Source organism: Salvelinus alpinus, chromosome 21 (genome assembly GCF_045679555.1).
Source record: "Salvelinus alpinus chromosome 21, SLU_Salpinus.1, whole genome shotgun sequence".
Taxonomy (NCBI): domain Eukaryota; kingdom Metazoa; phylum Chordata; class Actinopteri; order Salmoniformes; family Salmonidae; genus Salvelinus; species Salvelinus alpinus.
Genome location: NC_092106.1, coordinates 33,814,894 through 33,834,690, shown reverse-complemented (window position 1 = coordinate 33,834,690; position 19,797 = coordinate 33,814,894). Strand labels below are relative to the sequence as shown.

The 19,797-nt window shown below is 45.8% G+C and overlaps 1 protein-coding gene across 2 annotated transcripts in view; it reads left to right on the top strand.

Annotated features, from left to right (window-relative positions):
* The window catches only part of LOC139548271 (platelet-derived growth factor D-like), a 69,696-nt gene that overhangs the window by 36,167 nt on the left and 13,732 nt on the right, over positions 1-19,797 (top strand). For both annotated transcript variants that reach the window (XM_071357836.1, XM_071357835.1), the window contains 2 exons: positions 5,186-5,239; positions 5,613-5,820. In XM_071357836.1, the coding sequence (XP_071213937.1) occupies positions 5,186-5,239; positions 5,613-5,820 (262 nt within the window). The remainder of the gene's footprint in view (positions 1-5,185; positions 5,240-5,612; positions 5,821-19,797) is intronic.

The window sequence follows — 19,797 nt, the reverse complement described above, 5'->3', positions numbered from 1 at the left end:
CCAAGCCATGTGGTTGATGCAAATGTTCGCAGAGCTCTGAGACAGGATTATGTCGAGGCACAGATCCGGGGAAGGGTTTCAAAAAATGTCTGCATCATTGAAGGTCCCCAAGAACACAGTGGCCCCATTTATTCTTACATGGAAGAAGTTTGGAACCACCAAGACTCTTCTTAGAGCTGGCCACCCGTCCAAACTGAGCAATCGGGGGAGAAGCACATTGGTCAGGGAGGTGACAAAGACCCGATGGTCACTCTGACTGAGCTCCAGAGTTCCTGTGTGGAGATGGGAGATCCAGAAGGACGACCATCTCTGCCGCACTTCACCAATCAGGCCTTTATGGCAGAGTGGCCAGATGGAAGCCACTCCTCAGTAAAAGGCACATGACAGCCTGCTTGGAGTTTGCCAAAAGGCACCTAAAGACTCTCAGACAATGAGAAACAAGATTCTCTTGTCTGATGAAACCAAGATTGAACTCTTTGGCCTGAATGCCAAGCGTCACATCTGGAGGAAACCTGGCATCATCCCTACGGTGAAGCATGGTGGTGGCAGCATCATGTTGTGGGGATTTTTTTCAGCGGTAGGGACTCGAAGACTAGTCAGAATTGAGGAAAAGATGATCGGAGCAAAGTACAGAGAGACCATTGATGAAAACCTGCTCCCACCAGGACAACAACCCTAAGCACACAGCCAAGACAACGCAGAAGTGGATTCGGGACAAGACTCTGAATGTTCTTGAGTGGCCCAGCCAGAGCACGGACTTGAACCTCTTCGAACATCTCTGGAGAGATCTGAAAATAGCTGTGCAGCAACGCTCCCCATCCAACCTGACAGAGCTTGAGAGTATCTGCAGAGGAGAATGGGAGAAACTCCCCAAATACAGGTGTGCCAAGCTTGTAGTGTCATACCCAAGACTCGAGGCTTTAATCGCTGCCAAAGGTGCTTCAACAAAGTACTGAGTAAAGGGTCTGAATACTTATGTAAATGTCATATTTCAAATATTATGGGCTATTTCCATTATGGAGTATTGTGTGTAGATTGATGATGGGGGAAAAAATTCATCAATTTTGGAAAAAGGCTGTAACGCAAGAAAATGTGGAAAAAGTCAAGAGGTCTGAATACGTTCCGAATGCACTGTTCACACACATGTACACGCACATGCACATGCACACGCATACACAACAACACAATGCAATAACATGACCATGACTGAATGCTGTAGTGCTTTTCTTAACGAGGAATCCTCTAGAACCAGTGATTCAGGCTCAGTGAATTTAGGCTCCTGAGTGGCGCAGCAGTCTAAGGCACTGCATCTCAGTGCTAGAGGTGTTACTACAGACACCCTGGTTCGATTCCAGGCTGTCTCACAACCGGCCGTGATTGGGAGTCTCATAGGTTGGCGCGCAATTGGCCCAGCATTGTCCGGGTTTGGCTGGTGTAGGCAGTCATTGTAAATAATACTTTTTTTCTTAACTGACTTGCTTAGATAAAACAATTGTGGAGTTCCTCTGAACAGCAGATCCATCCAGGCAGGAATATGATCCAGGAACTCTACTCTGTTCCCGGAGACTCCCAGATGTTGCCAGGCTCTGCAGCTATTCTGGAACCCATTGAGGTTTTCCCATAAATACATAAATAGATATTCCCAGAAACCAACACTGTCTGTGGCAAAGCGATACCATTAATCTCCTACAGAAAGAACATGTCTGAGAGGAAGTGTTACAGACACATTATTAGTAGCAGGTGCATGGAAACACAAGTCAATTATGGCAATACACATTTTTATTGCAATATCTCTTATTTGTTGTTTCACCCTGAAAGCACTACTTCCCTTCTTACCCTGTGACCATCTGAAAACGTTTCTACCCAGGAGGACCTAGTCTAATCTGCCACGACTCTCCCAGCTACCAGACATGGTTTCGTGTCCCTGTTGACCTGCTCTCTTAAGGCACTGTAAACTGTTCTCCCTATTAAAAGTCCCAGGTGCGTGTGTGGCTTTAGCCCAGCTGTCCCTGCATTCCCCTCTGAAGCACAGGACTGTGGGACAGTTTACTGAATCTGACGGCTTATTGCCTAATACGGTCAGATGCTAACTGAGATACACATCTGGGGCTGCTGCAGGGGCCACACACACACACACTACTCATGTATGAGCCTCATAGCAATGAGGAAGTCGAAGCTCAATACCCCAGCTGTGTGTGAAGTCAGAGGGATTCCTGTCAAAACACAGTGTGTATCTGTGGGTTGCACACGAGAAACGGATGCTATAAAACAAAATATTAGTCACTAAACTTTTTAAGTCATCTCTGATTTCATATGACACACCCACACATACATTCAAAGGCTCAGGCATAATATAGACACACACACACACACACACAGCATGCACAAATACAGTATAACACACACACATGCATTTGCAGACTCATACATAACATGAACACACACACACACACACACAGAGTACACATAGTTTTTAAGTGGGTTCAGACTGCATGTTATGCAGATGTATAGTTGTTCCCTCAGGTTCACTATGAACTTAACAGAGCTGAAGTATACAGGCTCTATGAACTGCAGAGTGTGTTTTTAGGAGAGCCTTTACCCATTACATAGAATATCAACCAGCGGCAGTTGCACATCTGCAAGGGGTGTGTTCACAAGTCACTTTTCACAAACAGTGAGTGTGGTATCTCTCCTCTACATAGAGCACTTCATCTCTCTGTGTCTGATGAAGGGGTCTGTGAGGAGGACAGGGCCCAGATTCACAAAACCTTCTTAAGAACACATTTCTTCTTAACTGTTATTTTGTTCTTCACTATAGACTTATGAATAAAGTTAAGTTGTTATTCCTCAAATTTATTGGAAATGTTCTTGCGTTATTTCTTATGTTTCTCCTTAAGCCAACAGTTAAGAAGGAATTACATTCTTGAAAATTAAGCTTTTGGATTTGTTCTTGCAGATGTTCTTAATCCAAGATGGCTAAACCCTTGTCTTAAACTCAGGGCAGTGAGAGAAAAAGCTCGTGAAAGCAATTGAACATGTTTAATTCACTCACAAACTTCATCTGCAAGTTTCAGTATTGATTATTTTAAACCCAATAACTTGTTTTTAGAACCGAAGATATTTGAGAAGTTTGTAAGAAAATCATTAAATCTTAAGATATTGTTGAGGAATTGCACTTACGAACGATCTTATGAATTTATACATTTTTTCTTAAGAAGCTTCTTAAACCGTTAAGGATCAGACCCTTTTTTTCTCCAATTTTCGCCTAAAAGGACATACCCAAATCTAACTGCCTGTAGATCAGGACCTGAAGCAAGGATATGCATATTCATGATACCATTTGAAAGAAAATACTTTGAAGTTTGTGGAAATGTAAAATTAATGTCGGAGAATTTAACTTCTCTAGGGTAGGGGGCAGCATTCGAAATTTTGGATGAAATGCATGCCCAAATTAAACTGCCTGCTTCTTGGTCCCAGAATATATGATACGCATATAACTGGTAGATTTGGATAGAAAACACTCTAAAGTTTCCAAAACTGTTAAAATAGTGTCTGTGAGTATAACAGAACTGATTTGGCAGGTGAAAATCTGAGAAAAATCCATTCAGGAAGTATTTCTTTTTTTGGTTTTGTAGTTTTCTATTCAATGCCATTACAGTGTCCATTAACTTAGGACTCAAATTGCAATTTCTATGCCTTCCACTAGATGTCAACAGTCTTTAGAAATTGTTTCAGGCTTGTATTCTGAAAAATGAGGAAGTAAGAGCAGTCTGAATGAGTGGACCCTAAAGTGTCACAGAGCTTTTTCATGCGCGAGACCGAGAGAGTGCCTTTCTTGTTTACCTTTTAAATTGACAACGTTATTGTCCGGTTGAAATATTATCGATTCTTTAGGCTAAAAACAACCTGAGGATTGAATATAAACATCGTTTGACATGTTTCTATGAACTTTACGGATACAATTTAGATTTTTTTGTCTGCCTGTTTTGACTGCGTTTGAGCCTGTGGATTACTGAAGAAAATGCGCGAACAAAACTGAGGTTTTTGGATATAAAGAGACTTTATCGAACAAAAGGAACATTTATTGAGTAAATGAATGTCTGCTGAGTGCAACCATATGAAGATCATCAAAGGTAAGGGATTAATTGTATCTCTATTTCTGACTTGTGTAACTGTTCTACTTGGCTGGTTACTGTTTGTAATGATTTGTCTAGTGGGCTATGTTCTCAAATAATCGTAAGGTATGCTTTCGCCGTAAAGCATTTTTTAAATCTGACACCGTGGCTGGATTCACAAGAAGTTCATCTTTAAACATATATAAAATATGTTTTGTTTTCTGAATTCTTATAATGAGTATTTCTGTATTTGAATTTGGCGCCCAGCAGTTTCACTGGCTGTTGAAGAGGTGGGACGCTAACGTCTCACGTACCCAAGAGAGGATAACACATTAGATCTGGTAAAATATAATAATGAAATGCAAGCGAAAGGCCACAATGTATTATTCCAGTTTGGGTGCAATTTAGATTTCGGCCTCTAGACAGCAGAAGTGTATGTGCAAAGTTTTAGACTGATCCAATGAACCATTGCAGTTCTGTTCAAAATGTTGTATCAAGTCTGCCCAAATGTGCCTAATTGGTTTATTGATACATTTTCAAGTTCATAACTGTGCACTCTCCTCAAACAATATAATATAGCATTATTTCACTGTAATAGCTACTGTAAATTGGACAGTGCAGTTAGATTAATAATAATTTAAGCGTTCTGCCCATATCAGATATGTCTATGTCCTGGGAAATGTTCTTGTTACTTCCAACCTCATGCTAATCACATTAGCGCACTTTAGCTCAACTGTCCCATGGGGGGAGGCGGGGGGTCACAGATCCCGTAGAGGTTAAGTTATTGTGTAAGAAGTGTTGTGTGAATCTGGGCCCAAGAGAGGAACACTGCTCAACCATTAGGGACTGTCTGTGAACCTTTCTCAGCAGCTTTGTGACAAACTCCCATTAGCACAATGTTAGACAGATGAATGCTAATCCAACACAGACAGACAAGTCCTGACCAGCCCCCGATACCATCACCTGGAATTCAACCAGGGATTATCCTGATGTTCTGACAGGAGTTATGTAAACGCACCAGAATAACCCAAATCCCACTCCTTCATTCTCTCTCTCCTTCCTTCCTCCAGGATGATTCTCTTCCTACAGCATCGAAGACTAACTGGGAGGCTGTGACCCTGATGGTGAGTTGGACATGCAAGCATGCTCAACACAAACACACACACACACACCTACCTGTGTTTGAACCTCACAGCCCCTTTGTCAGACCCCCTAACCCTCCTGATCAGCAGCAGGATAAACTCCTGGTCCCAGCCTGGAGACAGATAGAGGGCTCTAGTGCCCAGTCGTTAGGCTGATTTTAAAAGGTCAAGGTTGTCCCCTGACCTTTGTAAACCTTTCACATGCACAGTCAGAGGGCAGCTCAGATACTGGTGCTGAGCATTCCATAGACTCACACACAGACAGACACACTAGAAGGCTCTCAAAGACTAAAGAAGACCTTGTGTCCCTGCTCAGAACTTTTGACCCCCTCCTCCTTCTCCACCCCTCATCCAGGAGGACAGTCTGTCAGTGTTGGCTCCAGCGGTGACTGATGTTCCTCTGACAGCAGCAGCGTTGGACCAGACCATAGCATCCTTCAACACAGTGGAGCAGCTCCTCCGCCACCTCAACCCTGGCAGCTGGAGACAGGACCTGGACAGCTTGTACAGAGAGACAGCCATGTACAGACCCCGGGCCTACCAGCACAGCAGACAGAACAAGAGTAATAACATACTGGACACACACACACACAAACACACACACACACACACACACACACACACACACACACACACACACACAGGTGCTTACACACACAAAGAAAAACCATTTCAAAGGAGTACATATTGTGGTCTGTGCTTCAGTGAAGGGAGACGTTTCTTAGTCAGCCAGTAGAAAACCTTCAAGGTGACCTTGGGAAAATGAGAGAAGGTAAATGTTCTCCCAGCTCTTATAGAGAGACTGGGGCTTCACGGCAAGCGTGTGTGTGTGTGTGTGTGTGTGTGTGTGTGTGTAGTGGAGGGGAAGATGTGAAGTTTCTCTGTTGCTGCTTGTTGTAGTTGGTCAGAGGTTAACGTGTATCTTTCCTCCCTCTCAGAGACAACACATGTGATGTGTCAAACACTGTGTTCAACAGACTGGACCAGACACATCACAACACTATGTTCAACAGACTGGACCAGACACATCACTGTGTTCAACAGACTGGACCAGACACATCACTGTGTTCAACAGACTAGACCAGACACATCACATCACTGTGTTCAACAGACTGGACCAGACACATCACTGTGTTCAACAGACTAGACCAGACACATCACATCACTGTGTTCAACAGACTGGACCAGACACATCACTGTGTTCAACAGACTAGACCAGACACATCACATCATTGTGTTCAACAGACTAGACCAGACACATCACATCATTGTGTTCAACAGACTGGACCAGACACATCACATCATTGTGTTCAACAGACTGGACCAGACACATCACTGTGTTCAACAGACTGGACCAGACACATCACTGTGTTCAACAGACTGGACCAGACACATCACTGTGTTCAACAGACTGGACCAGACACATCACTGTGTTCAACAGACTGGACCAGACACATCAAAACACTGTGTTCAACAGACTGGACCAGACACATCACATCACTGTGTTCAACAGACCTAACCAGACACATCACTGTGTTCAACAGACTGGACCAGACACATCACAACACTGTGTACAACAGATTAGACCAGACACATCACATCATTGTGTTCAACAGACTGGACCAGACACATCACATCATTGTGTTCAACAGACTGGACCAGACACATCACTGTGTTCAACAGACTGGACCAGACACATCACTGTGTTCAACAGACTGGACCAGACACATCACTGTGTTCAACAGGCTGGCCCAGACACATCACTGTGTTCAACAGGCTGGACCAGACACATCAAAACACTGTGTTCAACAGACTGGACCAGACACATCAAAACACTGTGTTCAACAGACTGGACCAGACACATCACATCACTGTGTCCAACAGACTGAACCAGACACATCACATAATTGTGTTCAACAGACTGGACCAGACACATCACAACACTGTTTAACAGACTGGACCAGACACATCACTGTGTTCAACAGACTGGACCAGGCACATCACTGTGTTCAACAGACTGGACCAGACACATCACTGTGTTCAACAGACTGGACCAGACACATCACTGTGTTCAACAGACTGGACCAGACACAACACTGTGTTCAACAGACTGGACCAGACACAACACTGTGTTCGACAGACTAGACCAGACACATCACATCACTGTGTTCAACAGACTGGACCAGACACATCACATCACTGTGTTCAACAGACTGGACCAGACACATCACATCACTGTGTTCAACAGACTGAACCAGACACATCACTGTGTTCAACAGACTGGACCAGACACATCACAACACTGTGTTCAACAGACGAGACAAGACACATCACATCACTGTGTTCAACAGACTAGACCAGACACATCACATCACTGTGTTCAACAGACTGGACCAGACACATCACATCACTGTGTTCAACAGACTGGACCAGACACATCACATCACTGTGTTCAACAGACTGAACCAGACACATCACTGTGTTCAACAGACTGGACCAGACACAACACTGTGTTCGACAGACTAGACCAGACACATCACATCACTGTGTTCAACAGACTGGACCAGACACATCACATCACTGTGTTCAACAGACTGGACCAGACACATCACATCACTGTGTTCAACAGACTGAACCAGACGCATCACTGTGTTCAACAGACTGGACCAGACACATCACTGTGTTCAACAGACTGGACCAGACACATCACTGTGTTCAACAGACTGGACCAGACACATCACTGTGTTCAACAGACTGGATCAGACACATCACTGTGTTCAACAGACTGGACCAGACACATCACTGTGTTCAACAGACTGGACCAGACACATCACTGTGTTCAACAGACTGGACCAGACACATCACTGTGTTCAACAGACTGGACAAGACATATCACATCACTGTGTTCAACAGACTGGACCAGACACATCACATCACTGTGTTCAACAGGCTGGACCAGACACATCACTGTGCTCAACAGACTGGATCAGACACATCACAACACTGTGTTCAACAGACTGGACCAGACACATCACTGTGTTCAACAGACTGGACCAGACACATCACTGTGTTCAACAGACTGGACCAGACACATCACTGTGTTCAACAGACTGGACCAGACACATCACTGTGTTCAACAGACTGGACCAGACACATCACTGTGTTCAACAGACTGGACCAGACACATCACTGTGTTCAACAGACTGGACCAGACACATCACTGTGTTCAACAGACTGGACCAGACACATCACTGTGTTCAACAGACTGGACCAGACACATCACTGTGTTCAACAGACTGGACCAGACACATCACTGTGTTCAACAGACTGGACCAGACACATCACTGTGTTCAACAGACTGGACCAGACACATCACTGTGTTCAACAGACTGGACCAGACACATCACTGTGTTCAACAGACTGGACCAGACACATCACTGTGTTCAACAGACTGGACCAGACACATCACTGTGTTCAACAGACTGGACCAGACACATCACTGTGTTCAACAGGCTGGACCAGACTCATCACTCTGTTCAACAGACTGGACCAGACACATCACTGTGTTCTACAGACGGGACCAGACACATCACTACACTGTGTTCAACAGACTAGACCAGACACATCACATCATTGTGTTCAACAGACTAGACCAGACAGATCACAGCATTGTGTTCAACAGACTGGACCAGACACATCACTGTGTTCAACAGACTGGACCAGACACATCACTGTGTTCAACAGACGGGACCAGACACATCACTACACTGTGTACAACAGACGGGACCAGACACATCACTACACTGTGTACAACAGACTAGACCAGACACATCACATCATTGTGTTCAACAGACTGGACCAGACACATCACTGTGTTCAACAGACTGGACCAGACACATCACTGTGTTCAACAGACTGGACCAGACACATCACTACACTGTGTTCAACAGACTGGACCAGACACATCACTACACTGTGTTCAACAGACTAGACCAGACACATCATATCCCTGTGTTTAACAGACGGGACCAGACACATCACTGTGTTCAACAGACTTAACCAGATACATCACTTTGTTCAACAGACTGAACCAGACACATCACTTTGTTCAACAGACTAGACCAGACACATCACTGTGTTCAACAGACTAGACCAGACACATTACATCACTGTGTTCCACAGACTGGACCAGACACATCACTACACTGTGTTCAACAGATTAGACCAGACATCACTGTGTTCAACAGACTGGACCAGACGCATCACTGTGTTCAACAGACTGGACCAGACACATCACTGTGTTCAACAGACTGGACCAGACACATCACTACACTGTGTTCAACAGACTAGACCAGACACATCACTGTGTTCAACAGACTTGACCAGACACATCACTACACTGTGTTCAACAGACTAGACCAGACACATCACTGTGTTCAACAGACTGGATCAGACACATCACTGTGTTCAACAGACTGGATCAGACACATCACTGTGTTCAACAGACTGGATCAGACACATCACTGTGTTCAACAGACTGGATCAGACACATCACAACACTGTGTTCAACAGACTGGATCAGACACATCACAACACTGTGTTCAACAGACTGGACCAGACATTTCACAACACTGTGTTCAACAGACTGGACCAGACACATCACTGTGTTCAACAGACTGGACCAGACACATCACTGTGTTCAACAGACTGGACCAGACACATCACTGTGTTCAACAGACTGGACCAGACACATCACTGTGTTCAACAGACTGGACCAGACACATCACTGTGTTCAACAGACTGGACCAGACACATCACTGTGTTCAACAGACTGGACCAGACACATCACTGTGTTCAACAGACTGGACCAGACACATCACTGTGTTCAACAGACTGGACCAGACACATCACTGTGTTCAACAGACTAGACCAGACACATCACTGTGTTCAACAGACTAGACCAGACACATCACTGTGTTCAACAGACTAGACCAGACACATTACATCACTGTGTTCCACAGACTGGACCAGACACATCACTACACTGTGTTCAACAGATTAGACCAGACATCACTGTGTTCAACAGACTGGACCAGACACATCACTACAATGTGTTCAACAGACTAGACCAGACACATCACTGTGTTCAACAGACTGGATCAGACACATCACTGTGTTCAACAGACTGGACCAGACACATCACTGTGGTCAACAGACTGGACCAGACACATCACTGTGGTCAACAGACTGGACCAGACACTTCACTGTGTTCAACAGACTGGACCAGACACATCACTGTGTTCAACAGACTGGACCAGACACTTCACTGTGTTCAACAGTCTGGACCAGACACATCACTGTGTTCAACAGTCTGGACCAGACACATCACTGTGTTCAACAGACTGGACCAGACACATCACTGTGTTCAACAGACTGGACCAGACACATCACTATGTTCAACAGACTGGACCAGACACATCACTACACTGTGTTCAACAGACTGGACCAGAAACATCACTGTGTTCAACAGACTGGACCAGACACATCACATCACTGTGTTCAACAGGCTGGACCAGACACATCACATCACTGTGTTCAACAGACTGGACCAGAAACATCACTGTGTTCAACAGACTTAACCAGACACATCACTGTGTTCAACAGACTGGACCAGACACATCACTGTTTTCAACAGACTTAACCAGATACATCACTTTGTTCAACAGACTGGACCAGACACATCACTGTGTTCAACAGACTGGACCAGACACATCACATCACTGTGTTCAACAGACTAGACCAGACACATCACTGTGTTCAACAGACTGGACCAGACACATCACTGTGTTCAACAGACTGGACCAGACTCATCACTCTGTTCAACAGGCTGGACCAGACTCATCACTCTGTTCAACAGACTGGACCAGACACATCACTGTGTTCTACAGACGGGACCAGACACATCACTACACTGTGTTCAACAGACTAGACCAGACACATCACATCATTGTGTTCAACAGACTAGACCAGACACATCACATCATTGTGTTCAACAGACTAGACCAGACACATCACAGCATTGTGTTCAACAGACTGGACCAGACACATCACTGTGTTCAACAGACTGGACCAGACACATCACTACACTGTGTTCAACAGACTAGACCAGACACATCACATCATTGTGTTCAACAGACTGGACCAGACACATCACATCATTGTGTTCAACAGACTGGACCAGACACATCACTGTGTTCAACAGACTGGACCAGACACATCACTGTGTTCAACAGACTGGACCAGACACATCACTGTGTTCAACAGACTGGACCAGACACATCACTATGTTCAACAGACTGGACCAGACACATCACTACACTGTGTTCAACAGACTAGACCAGACACATCATATTCCTGTGTTTAACAGACTGGACCAGACACATCACTGTGTTCAACAGACTTAACCAGATACATCACTTTGTTCAACAGACTGAACCAGACACATCACTGTGTTCAACAGACTAGACCAGACACATCACATCATTGTGTTCAACAGACTAGACCAGACACATCACATCATTGTGTTCAACAGACTGGACCAGACACATCACTGTGTTCAACAGACTGGACCAGACACATCACTGTGTTCAACAGACTGGACCAGACACATCACTGTGTTCAACAGACTGGACCAGACACATCACTATGTTCAACAGACTGGACCAGACACATCACTACACTGTGTTCAACAGACTAGACCAGACACATCATATTCCTGTGTTTAACAGACTGGACCAGACACAACACTGTGTTCAACAGACTAAACCAGACACATCACTTTGTTCAACAGACTGAACCAGACACATCACTGTGTTCAACAGACTAGACCAGACACATCACTGTGTTCAACAGACTAGACCAGACACATTACATCACTGTGTTCAACAGACTAGACCAGACACATTACATCACTGTGTTCCACAGACTGGACCAGACACATCACTACACTGTGCTCAACAGATTAGACCAGACATCACTGTGTTCAACAGACTGGACCAGACGCATCACTGTGTTCAACAGACTGGACCAGACACATCACTGTGTTCAACAGACTGGACCAGACTCATCACTCTGTTCAACAGGCTGGACCAGACTCATCACTCTGTTCAACAGACTGGACCAGACACATCACTGTGTTCAACAGACTAGACCAGACACATCACATCATTGTGTTCAACAGACTAGACCAGACACATCACATCATTGTGTTCAACAGACTAGACCAGACACATCACAGCATTGTGTTCAACAGACTGGACCAGACACATCACTGTGTTCAACAGACTAGACCAGACACATCACATCATTGTGTTCAACAGACTAGACCAGACACATCACATCATTGTGTTCAACAGACTGGACCAGACACATCACTGTGTTCAACAGACTGGACCAGACACATCACTGTGTTCAACAGACTGGACCAGACACATCACTGTGTTCAACAGACTGGACCAGACACATCACTATGTTCAACAGACTGGACCAGACACATCACTACACTGTGTTCAACAGACTAGACCAGACACATCACATCATTGTGTTCAACAGACTGGACCAGACACATCACTGTGTTCAACAGACTGGACCAGACACATCACTGTGTTCAACAGACTGGATCAAACACATCACTGTGTTCAACAGACTGGACCAGACACATCACTGTGGTCAACAGACTGGACCAGACACATCACTGTGTTCAACAGACTGGACCAGACACATCACTGTGTTCAACAGACTGGACCAGACACATCACTATGTTCAACAGACTGGACCAGACACATCACTACACTGTGTTCAACAGACTAGACCAGACACATCATATTCCTGTGTTTAACAGACTGGACCAGACACATCACTGTGTTCAACAGACTTAACCAGATACATCACTTTGTTCAACAGACTGAACCAGACACATCACTGTGTTCAACAGACTAGACCAGACACATCACATCATTGTGTTCAACAGACTAGACCAGACACATCACATCATTGTGTTCAACAGACTGGACCAGACACATCACTGTGTTCAACAGACTGGACCAGACACATCACTGTGTTCAACAGACTGGACCAGACACATCACTGTGTTCAACAGACTGGACCAGACACATCACTATGTTCAACAGACTGGACCAGACACATCACTACACTGTGTTCAACAGACTAGACCAGACACATCATATTCCTGTGTTTAACAGACTGGACCAGACACAACACTGTGTTCAACAGACTGAACCAGACACATCACTTTGTTCAACAGACTGAACCAGACACATCACTGTGTTCAACAGACTAGACCAGACACATCACTGTGTTCAACAGACTAGACCAGACACATTACATCACTGTGTTCAACAGACTAGACCAGACACATTACATACACTGTGTTCCACAGACTGGACCAGACACATCACTACACTGTGCTCAACAGATTAGACCAGACGCATCACTTTGTTCAACAGACTGGACCAGACGCATCACTGTGTTCAACAGACTGGACCAGACACATCACTGTGTTCAACAGACTGGACCAGACTCATCACTCTGTTCAACAGGCTGGACCAGACTCATCACTCTGTTCAACAGACTGGACCAGACACATCACTGTGTTCAACAGACTAGACCAGACACATCACATCATTGTGTTCAACAGACTAGACCAGACACATCACATCATTGTGTTCAACAGACTAGACCAGACACATCACAGCATTGTGTTCAACAGACTGGACCAGACACATCACTGTGTTCAACAGACTAGACCAGACACATCACATCATTGTGTTCAACAGACTAGACCAGACACATCACATCATTGTGTTCAACAGACTGGACCAGACACATCACTGTGTTCAACAGACTGGACCAGACACATCACTGTGTTCAACAGACTGGACCAGACACATCACTGTGTTCAACAGACTGGACCAGACACATCACTATGTTCAACAGACTGGACCAGACACATCACTACACTGTGTTCAACAGACTAGACCAGACACATCACATCATTGTGTTCAACAGACTGGACCAGACACATCACTGTGTTCAACAGACTGGACCAGACACATCACTGTGTTCAACAGACTGGATCAAACACATCACTGTGTTCAACAGACTGGACCAGACACATCACTGTGGTCAACAGACTGGACCAGACACATCACTGTGTTCAACAGACTGGACCAGACACTTCACTGTGTTCAACAGACTGGACCAGACACATCACTGTGTTCAACAGTCTGGACCAGACACATCACTGTGTTCAACAGACTGGACCAGACACATCACTGTGTTCAACAGACTGGACCAGACACATCACTATGTTCAACAGACTGGACCAGACACATCACTACACTGTGTTCAACAGACTGGACCAGAAACATCACTGTGTTCAACAGACTGGACCAGACACATCACATCACTGTGTTCAACAGGCTGGACCAGACACATCACATCACTGTGTTCAACAGACTGGACCAGAAACATCACTGTGTTCAACAGACTTAACCAGACACATCACTGTGTTCAACAGACTTAACCAGACACATCACTGTGTTCAACAGACTGGACCAGACACATCACTGTGTTCAACAGACTTAACCAGATACATCACTTTGTTCAACAGACTGAACCAGACACATCACTGTGTTCAACAGACTAGACCAGACACATTACATCACTGTGTTCAACAGACTAGACCAGACACATTACATCACTGTGTTCCACAGACTGGACCAGACACATCACTACACTGTGTTCAACAGACTGGACCAGACACTTCACAACACTGTGTTCAACAGACTGGACCAGACACATCACAACACTGTGATCAACAGACTGGACCAGACACTTCACAACACTGTGTTCAACAGACTGGACCAGACACATCACTGTGTTCAACAGACTGGACCAGACACATCACTGTGTTCAACAGACTGGACCAGACACATCACTGTGTTCAACAGACTTGACCAGACACATCACTACACTGTGTTCAACAGACTAGACCAGACACATCACTGTGTTCAATAGACTGGACCAGACACATCACTGTGTTCAACAGACTGGACCAGACGCATCACTGTGTTCAACAGACTGGACCAGACGCATCACTGTGTTCAACAGACTGGACCAGACACATCACTGTGTTCAACAGACTTGACCAGACACATCACTACACTGTGTTCAACAGACTAGACCAGACACATCACTGTGTTCAATAGACTGGACCAGACACATCACTGTGTTCAACAGACTGGATCAGACACATCACTGTGTTCAACAGACTGGATCAGACACATCACTGTGTTCAACAGACTGGATCAGACAAATCACAACACTGTGTTCAACAGACTGGACCAGACACTTCACAACACTGTGTTCAACAGACTGGACCAGACACATCACAACACTGTGATCAACAGACTGGACCAGACACTTCACAACACTGTGTTCAACAGACTGGACCAGACACTTCACAACACTGTGTTCAACAGACTGGACCAGACACATCACTGTGTTCAACAGACTGGACCAGACACATCACTGTGTTCAACAGACTGGACCAGACACTTCACTGTGTTCAACAGACTGGACCAGACACATCACTGTGTTCAGCAGACTGGACCAGACACATCACTGTGTTCAACAGACTGGACCAGACACATCACTATGTTCAACAGACTGGACAAGACACATCACTACACTGTGTTCAACAGACTGGACCAGACACATAATTTCACTGTGTTCAACAGACTGGACCAGAAACATCACTGTGTTCAACAGACTGGACCAGACACATCACATCACTGTGTTCAACAGGCTGGACCAGACCCATCACATCACTGTGTTCATCAGGCTGGACCAGACCCATCACATCACTGTGTTCAACAGACTTAACCAGAAACATCACTGTGTTCAACAGACTGGACCAGACACATCACTGTGTTCAACAGACTGGACCAGACACATCACTGTGTTCAACAGACTGGACCAGACACATCACTGTTTTCAACAGACTGGCCCAGACACATCACTGTGTTCAACAGACTGGACCAGACACATCACTGTGTTCAACAGACTAGACCAGACACATCACTGTATTCAACAGACTAGACCAGACATCACTGTGTTCAAGAGGCTGGACCAGACACATCACTGTGTTCAACAGACTGGATCAGACACATCACTGTGTTCAACAGACTGGATCAGAAACATCACAACACTGTGTTCAACAGACTGGATCAGATACATCACAACACTGTGTTCAACAGACTGGACCAGATACATGACTGTGTTCAACAGACTGGACCAGACGCATCACTGTGTTCAACAGACTGGACCAGACGCATCACTGTGTTCAACAGACTGGACCAGACGCATCACTGTGTTCAACAGACTGGACCAGACGCATCACTGTGTTCAACAGACTGGACCAGACGCATCACTGTGTTCAACAGACTGGACCAGATGCATCACTGTGTTCAACAGACTGGATCAGACACATCACTGTGTTCAACAGACTGGATCAGAAACATCACAACACTGTGTTCAACAGACTGGATCAGAAACATCACAACACTGTGTTCAACAGACTGGACCAGACACATCACTGTGTTCAACAGACTGGACCAGACACATCACTGTGTTCAAAATACTGGACCAGACGCATCACTGTGTTCAACAGACTGGACCAGACGCATCGCTGTGTTCAACAGACTGGACCAGACGCATCACTACACTGTGTTCAACAGGCTGGACCAGACACATCACTGTGTTCAACAGACTGGACCAGACACATGACTGTGTTCAACAGACTGGACCAGACACATGACTGTGTTCAACAGACTGGACCAGACGCATCACTGTGTTCAACAGACTGGACCAGACACATCACTGTGTTCAACAGACTGGACCAGAAACATCACTGTGTTCAACAGACTGGACCAGACGCACCGCTGTGTTCAACAGACTGGACCAGATGCATCGCTGTGTTCAACAGACTGGACCAGACGCACCGCTGTGTTCAACAGACTGGACCAGACGCATCGCTGTGTTCAACAGACTGGACCAGACGCATCACTACACTGTGTTCAACAGGCTGGACCAGACACATCACTGTGTTCAACAGACTGGACCAGACACATCACAACACTGTGATCAACAGACTGGACCAGACACTTCACAACACTGTGTTCAACAGACTGGACCAGACACTTCACAACACTGTGTTCAACAGACTGGACCAGACACATCACTGTGTTCAACAGACTGGACCAGACACATCACTGTGTTCAACAGACTGGACCAGACACTTCACTGTGTTCAACAGACTGGACCAGACACATCACTGTGTTCAGCAGACTGGACCAGACACATCACTGTGTTCAACAGACTGGACCAGACACATCACTATGTTCAACAGACTGGACAAGACACATCACTACACTGTGTTCAACAGACTGGACCAGACACATAATTTCACTGTGTTCAACAGACTGGACCAGAAACATCACTGTGTTCAACAGACTGGACCAGACACATCACATCACTGTGTTCAACAGGCTGGACCAGACCCATCACATCACTGTGTTCATCAGGCTGGACCAGACCCATCACATCACTGTGTTAAACAGACTTAACCAGAAACATCACTGTGTTCAACAGACTGGACCAGACACATCACTGTGTTCAACAGACTGGATCAGACACATCACTGTGTTCAACAGACTGGATCAGAAACATCACAACACTGTGTTCAACAGACTGGATCAGATACATCACAACACTGTGTTCAACAGACTGGACCAGATACATGACTGTGTTCAACAGACTGGACCAGACGCATCACTGTGTTCAACAGACTGGACCAGACGCATCACTGTGTTCAACAGACTGGACCAGACGCATCACTGTGTTCAACAGACTGGACCAGACGCATCACTGTGTTCAACAGACTGGACCAGACGCATCACTGTGTTCAACAGACTGGACCAGACGCATCACTGTGTTCAACAGACTGGACCAGATGCATCACTGTGTTCAACAGACTGGATCAGACACATCACTGTGTTCAACAGACTGGATCAGAAACATCACAACACTGTGTTCAACAGACTGGATCAGAAACATCACAACACTGTGTTCAACAGACTGGACCAGACACATCACTGTGTTCAACAGACTGGACCAGACACATCACTGTGTTCAACAGACTGGACCAGACACATCACTGTGTTCAAAATACTGGACCAGACGCATCACTGTGTTCAACAGACTGGACCAGACGCATCGCTGTGTTCAACAGACTGGACCAGACGCATCACTACACTGTGTTCAACAGGCTGGACCAGACACATCACTGTGTTCAACAGACTGGACCAGACACATGACTGTGTTCAACAGACTGGACCAGACGCATCACTGTGTTCAACAGACTGGACCAGACGCATCACTGTGTTCAACAGACTGGACCAGACACATCACTGTGTTCAACAGACTGGACCAGAAACATCACTGTGTTCAACAGACTGGACCAGATGCACCGCTGTGTTCAACAGACTGGACCAGATGCATCGCTGTGTTCAACAGACTGGACCAGACGCACCGCTGTGTTCAACAGACTGGACCAGACGCATCGCTGTGTTCAACAGACTGGACCAGACGCATCGCTGTGTTCAACAGACTGGACCAGACGCATCACTACACTGTGTTCAACAGGCTGGACCAGACACATCACTGTGTTCAACAGACTGGACCAGACACATGACTGTGTTCAACAGACTGGACCAGACACATGACTGTGTTCAACAGACTGGACCAGACGCATCACTGTGTTCAACAGACTGGACCAGACGCATCACTGTGTTCAACAGACTGGACCAGACGCATCACTGTGTTCAACAGACTGGACCAGACGCATCACTGTGTTCAACAGACTGGACCAGACGCATCACAGTGTTCAACAGACTGGACCAGACACATCACTGTGTTCAACAGACTGGACCAGACGCATCACTGTGTTCAACAGACTGGACCAGACGCATCACTGTGTTCAACAGACTGGACCAGACGCACCGCTGTGTTCAACAGACTGGATCAGACGCATCACTGTGTTCAACAGACTGGACCAGACGCACCGCTGTGTTCAACAGACTGGACCAGACGCATCACTACACTGTGTTCAACAGGCTGGACCAGACACATCACTGTGTTCAACAGACTGGACCAGACACATGACTGTGTTCAACAGACTGGACCAGACACATGCCTGTGTTCAACAGACTGGACCAGACACATGACTGTGTTCAACAGACTGGACCAGACGCATCACTGTGTTCAACAGACTGGACCAGACGCATCACTGTGTTCAACAGACTGGACCAGACGCATCACTGTGTTCAACAGACTGGACCAGACGCATCACTGTGTTCAACAGACTGGACCAGACGCATCACTGTGTTCAACAGACTGGA